The 5,743-nt window shown below is 43.5% G+C and overlaps 1 protein-coding gene across 1 annotated transcript; it reads left to right on the top strand.

Moving 5' to 3' along the window:
- The first annotated feature begins 244 nt into the window (after positions 1-244).
- LOC124703521 (methylthioribose-1-phosphate isomerase) lies at positions 245-4,537 on the top strand. The gene is made up of 9 exons (XM_047235734.1): positions 245-407; positions 503-558; positions 1,523-1,678; positions 1,827-1,926; positions 2,868-3,010; positions 3,094-3,199; positions 3,668-3,806; positions 3,888-4,156; positions 4,278-4,537. Exons 1-9 carry the CDS (start codon positions 342-344, stop codon positions 4,344-4,346), a joined length of 1,104 nt encoding a protein of 367 aa, XP_047091690.1. The 5' UTR covers positions 245-341; the 3' UTR covers positions 4,347-4,537.
- Positions 4,538-5,743: the final 1,206 nt, after the last annotated feature.

The raw sequence follows: 5,743 nt of genomic DNA, 5'->3' as shown, positions 1-5,743 counted from the left end.
AAAAGGGTTTTTCAATGATAATTTTTGTAATATATAATTCATATTTTATTGAGCAAATTCATTTCATCATTGTCTTCTATCATTAACACTACTACCGTCCACACTCTTATTTGGATCCGTATGTGATTAGGGTACGCACAAATTCGTAACACCAAAGGGCTTTAATGGCAAAAGAGTAGAGGCGTTCGAGATTTGGTTGCGGCGAATATATACGGCGACAAGAGTCCCAATCGACTGAGCAGCACCTCCTGTCGTGCTCCCCTTGTTCTGCTTCCCCCAGCAGGAGCCGCCCCAATTTCTGCACACTCCAAGATTTCGGCCGAATTTCTTTGCCTCGCGGAATGGGCGAATCGAGCGCGCTGCAGGCCATCCTCTACGACCGAGGGTCGCTCCGCCTTCTCGATCAGGTTCCCCTTTGCGAACTGCTGTATGTTCCATGTGAAGTGGGGGCGAGTTCCTCTGTTCTTGATTGGCTTCTTGGTTTTGTTGTGATGTGCTGCAGAGGAAGCTGCCTCTCGAGGAGGTCTACATCGATGTGAAGGACTCCACCGATGGATGGTGAGCTCTCTGTTCTCCTTACTTCCTACATCCTAGTTTCTTTAGTAGAAGGGTGTTGTCAGCGGCGGACGCTGGTCATCTCATTCACGGTTTACCGATGGGGTCGTCTGAAGATGGGAAGTCGTGGGGAGGGGAATCGTGGCGGCGGTGTTTGCTGCCTCTGCGGATGCGCTAGGGCTTACAGGTGGGATTTGGTTCGGCTGGATTGAAATGGGCCAGGCCAGATGAAGGAGAAAGAAACAGCCCAAGACAAAGAATTGAGTCAGTGTAAAAGTGAAACTTCTTCTAAAAAAAAGTGAAACTGATAACTGCCTGAAGAAAAGAAAAACGAGAATTTGTAAATTCGTTTTATATTTTGAATAATTTCTGAGAACTCAAAAGGCTTAGAATACGTCGGAATTGAATTAGTAAAAACATATCCAGAAAATATGTATACATTGTTTAACATTATGAAGTCGAACGAAACAGTCTGAACATATTTTTTAAATTACTCTAAAATGTGTAATATGCTACACAAATATTTCGAGAATCGTTGAGTAGTTTTGTGTGCAATTATAGAGTTTGTACTGTGATTTTCTTCTACTCCCTCCGGTTCATATTAATTGACTCTAACATGGATGTATCTAGACACATTTTAGTTCTAGATACATCCATATTGAAGTCAATTAATATGAATCGGAGGGAGTACCATAAATGTTTATGCGACATTGATGCCCCTTTTTTGTTAACACTAAAGAAAGCATAGAAATATGATTATATAAATATAACAATAGCACGAGACCTTTGTTAAAATTTCTACAAGTTTGTTTTGTGCTCACATATGCCTATTCAAGTGTCTAGCGATGCATAAGAATCGAAATAATTGTTGAGCTTTGAGGTTAGAAGTGCCATCTCCCATAGATCTTTGATGTTTGTATTTATGATTGTGTTCCTACTGAACATTCAACTCTTTAACATTATTCAGGAACGCGATCAGAGATATGGTTGTCCGCGGTGCTCCCGCAATAGCCATAGCAGCAGCATTATCATTAGCTGTCGAAGTTTTTGATCAGGATTTCACCGGTACACCTGCAGAGGCTGCCTCGTTCATTTCCAAGAAATTGGAGTATCTTGTATCTAGGTAAACATAGTTCAACTATTCCGTGTTTTTGGTTCAGCACCTTGCTTGCGAGTTTGGTCCCGCTCTGCATGTTGTTCTTTTAAATCAGTGTCTACTTCTGCTTTTCTTTTTGCATAGCTAATCGATGTTTTTTTAATTTCTTTGTCAGCCGGCCCACTGCAGTGAACCTATCTGACGCTGCAACAAAGCTTCAGAGTTTAGTGTCAAGGACAGCTGAAACAGCAAAAGATGCCAAATCAGTCTTTCAGGTGATAAGCTATATCAGTTATGTCTGCTCACTTGTAGTTAAGTACCGACAGTCTACAGAAACAGACTCATCCTGAATTGTGCCTATGTGCTGAACTAGAGGCATAGAGTTAATTGGCTGTGCAAGTTATTTTCTTCGATTATAAAACTAAACTGGAATAGACCTGATGGTATGAGATGGTATGAGGCTGAACATCCAAACTTATAAGCATCAAACCAACAGTCCAACACCTTCTGCAGCTGATTATATCCCTAGTGTGCATCTTTTGGTTATTCTTCAAGCTTGCACATAGTGTTGGAAGATTATCGATTGATAACAATTCATGCATATTCTGGCTGAATCATGTTGCCCTTTCATGGCCAACTCTTCACACAATTCATTGAAACAATGGTGAAACCTAAGCTCTGTTCTTTAATTTTCGCCTGGAAATTCTTTAACTATCTAACTGGTTGTGATTATTGGTTGGTTCCATTCAGAGTTGTTTGCGTCCACCTTCTGTGCTTAAATCTTTCAATTCCGAGAGGACTGATTGCACTCGTTAGCCAACAAGAAACAAGCACTATCTTTTGTGCACAAATGACTCAGTTAATTGCATGCTGGACTACAGGTTAAAACTTACAAATGATAACAAGCATAGTTGCATAAATATTGATCATTATAACTTACCAGGTGATAACAGGTCATAAAACCCTGGGTTTTCCTCTTAGATGCATTTGAAAACTGTTGATGATTGCCACCTTGCCTGATTTTAGCATCCTCATATATGGTCTAGTGATATAACATTAAGTACATATCATGATGAATTTAGAATATTTTCCTAATAGATGGGTTTTCCTCTTAGATGCATTTGTACTTAATGTTAGGAAAATATTCTAAATTTGGTCTAGTGAACCCATTTGACCTATATTTGCTAACATGTTTTATAATCCTTTCGCCAACCAGGTCTTTATCGAAGCTGCGGAGACTATGCTAGTTGATGATGTGGCTGATAATAAGGCAATTGGCTCGCATGGAGCTAAGTTCCTTCAACTGCAGCTTGGAAGCTCGAAAAACATCTCTGTTCTAACCCATTGTAATACCGGCAGGTATACCTGTAAACCGAAATTAAATTTGTCTTCTAAGATTCCCAAATTCTTCATCTTATTATACTTTATGCTTTGCAATTTAGCCTTGCAACTGCTGGTTATGGAACTGCCCTTGGGGTTATTCGTGCTCTTCACTCTGGAGGAGTTCTAGAGAAGGCCTTCTGCACTGAAACTCGTCCATTTAACCAGGTAGAGATTTTTCATTTCATTATTCACATCTAGTAGAAACTTTATGAATAATGTACTCCCTCCGATCCAAATTACATGTCGTATCTAGGCAAATCTGAGACAAGTAATTTGGATCGGAGGGAGTAGCTCATTTATTTTGTACTAGACATAAATCGATCTCATTAGCTGTACCCAATATTTTTTAAAGCACAGTGATTTACTATCTTTGATTTTGCTACTAACTGTGTAGGTCATGTATCATGCTAGAGCGCTGAAAAGTTATCTAGTCGCACATCATAGATTTTCTTACTAATTGTCTAGGTCATGTGTCTTGCTCTCAAGGTAGTAACTGTCTAGGTCATTTAAGGTCAAAGATATATTGGAAAAGAACAGATTGCTACCTTTTTCCTCAACACTTATTCTTATGATAGGTTTAATATTGAGTTCACAGACATACAAAGCTCTCAACGGTCTGTTTCAAATTTCCAGGGTTCGAGACTTACAGCTTTCGAGTTAGTTCATGAAAAAATACCTGCAACACTGATAGCAGACTCTGCTGCAGCTGCATTGATGAATAATGGACAAGTTCAGGCTGTAATAGTTGGTGCTGATCGTATAGCTGCAAATGGTAACTATCAACAATGAAAATTCTTAAATGAACTGAAGACCATTTTTTTCTTGTTGCTCACTCTATTTTTGGGATATAAAGGTGACACGGCCAACAAGATCGGCACATACAACCTCTCAATTTCTGCAAAGCATCATGGTGTGCAGTTTTACGTGGCGGCACCAGTAACTTCCATCGATCTCTCCCTCCCATCCGGGAAGGAAATTGTCATAGAAGAAAGATCTCCTAAAGAGCTGTTGAACTCTGAAGGTGGTCTTGGAAAGCAAGTCGCAGCGTCAGGTATATCAGTCTGGAACCCCGCCTTCGACGTCACTCCAGCAAATCTAATTACTGCAATCATAACAGAAAAGGTATGATCTATATGCTCGCACTTTTTAAGCATTTCAATGTGCTTATGCTCTTTTGCTGTGGTCCATACACACAGAACAATGGTTGGCTAACTTTGCGTGCGTTTCCCCTCTTGACTCACAGGGCGTAATCACAAAGTCTGATCCTGATGGAACTTTCGACATCGAAGATTTCATTAAGGCTGCTAAGTAATGCTCTCCGGCTTTGGCATGAATGCGGTGGAGGACCATTCTACTGGTTATAAGAAGGCTCATGCTGTACTCCGAACAATAAGATCTCTCCAAGTGAGTAAAATAAAGTTGCGTGGCAACTCACGCTGATGAGATGTATTCCAACCATGAATGCTAAGCATAAGGATATATAGAAAGATGCATCTTTTCCTACTGAGTTGAATTCGATATATTGCCAAACGATTATATTAGTAGTCTGTTCTGGACTGCCGCAGGTTTCCAAAAAAAAAAAGTTCGGAACTTCGTGTCCATGTTCCCGTTGCAGATTTGGGCTTGGGGTATGTTTGCTATCGTCTGGCCACAAAAGCCGAAATTCATGCTGATTTGCACCACAAGCAGCTAACAGATGGGCTACACTATTACATGAACGGGGCCCATGTGCCACATATAAGGAGATAAAAAAAAAATCAAGAATACATCCGGGAAGGTGTACTAATCATACAGAAGAAAGGGCAAGAAAGCCCGAGCAATGAGTACTACTGCCAACAGGGGTGGCAGCTCCCCTACAAAAACGAAAGCCTAATCTCCGTCCCGACACGAAAAAGGAAAAGGCTCGGGAAATCCGAAGGACTCCGAGCGAAAAAACCTAGCTACGCGCCACCTCTGAAACTCCTCCCTAATCCTATGCCGAATGGTCTCCACCGTTAGGGTGGCGCCATTGAACACCACAGCATTCCTATGCCTCTAGATACACCAGAAAACAAGGATGACCGCCGTCCACAAGTCCCTGCGCACCGCACTGGGGCAATGAAGCGAGGTCCACCAGTGCACTATCTCAGAGCCCGCGCCAGGCATCCACTCCAACATGTTCCACCGCATCAATGCCCACGCCCAGACCTCACGGGCGACCACGCAACCAAGCAGGAGGTGCTGGAGCGTCTCCTGCTCCTGGTCGCAGAGGGGGCAGGCCGCCGGACGTGGCAGGCCACGCCTTTGGAGTCTATCCGCCGTCCAGTACCTGTTACGGGACACCAGCCAAGCGAAGAACTTGCAGCTGTATGGCGCCCTCGAGCGCCAAATCTCCGAAGCAACCGGCACCACCGTAGTACCCGCAAAGAAGGCCGCGTAAACCGACCTCGCGGAGAAATTCCGGTCCGCCGACCACCGCCACACGAAGGAGTCCTCTCGCTCCGGGTCCAGGGTGACACCAGCGAGGATGCCCCATTGGTGGAAGAACTACGCCACCGCTGCAGGACTCAGGTCCGGCCCACAATCGCGCAGCCACTCCCCGGCGAGGCCATCCTTGACCGAGCGAGCCTTGGCCTTCCGGGTCGGAACCAAAGCCACCAAATTGGGCGCATGGTCCGCCACCCTGGCACCCTGCAGCCAGCGATCCTTCCAGAATAAAGCTCTTGCCCC

This window comes from Lolium rigidum, chromosome 3 (genome assembly GCF_022539505.1).
Source record: "Lolium rigidum isolate FL_2022 chromosome 3, APGP_CSIRO_Lrig_0.1, whole genome shotgun sequence".
Lineage (NCBI taxonomy): Eukaryota > Viridiplantae > Streptophyta > Magnoliopsida > Poales > Poaceae > Lolium > Lolium rigidum.
This window is presented reverse-complemented; position numbering and strand designations above follow the sequence as displayed.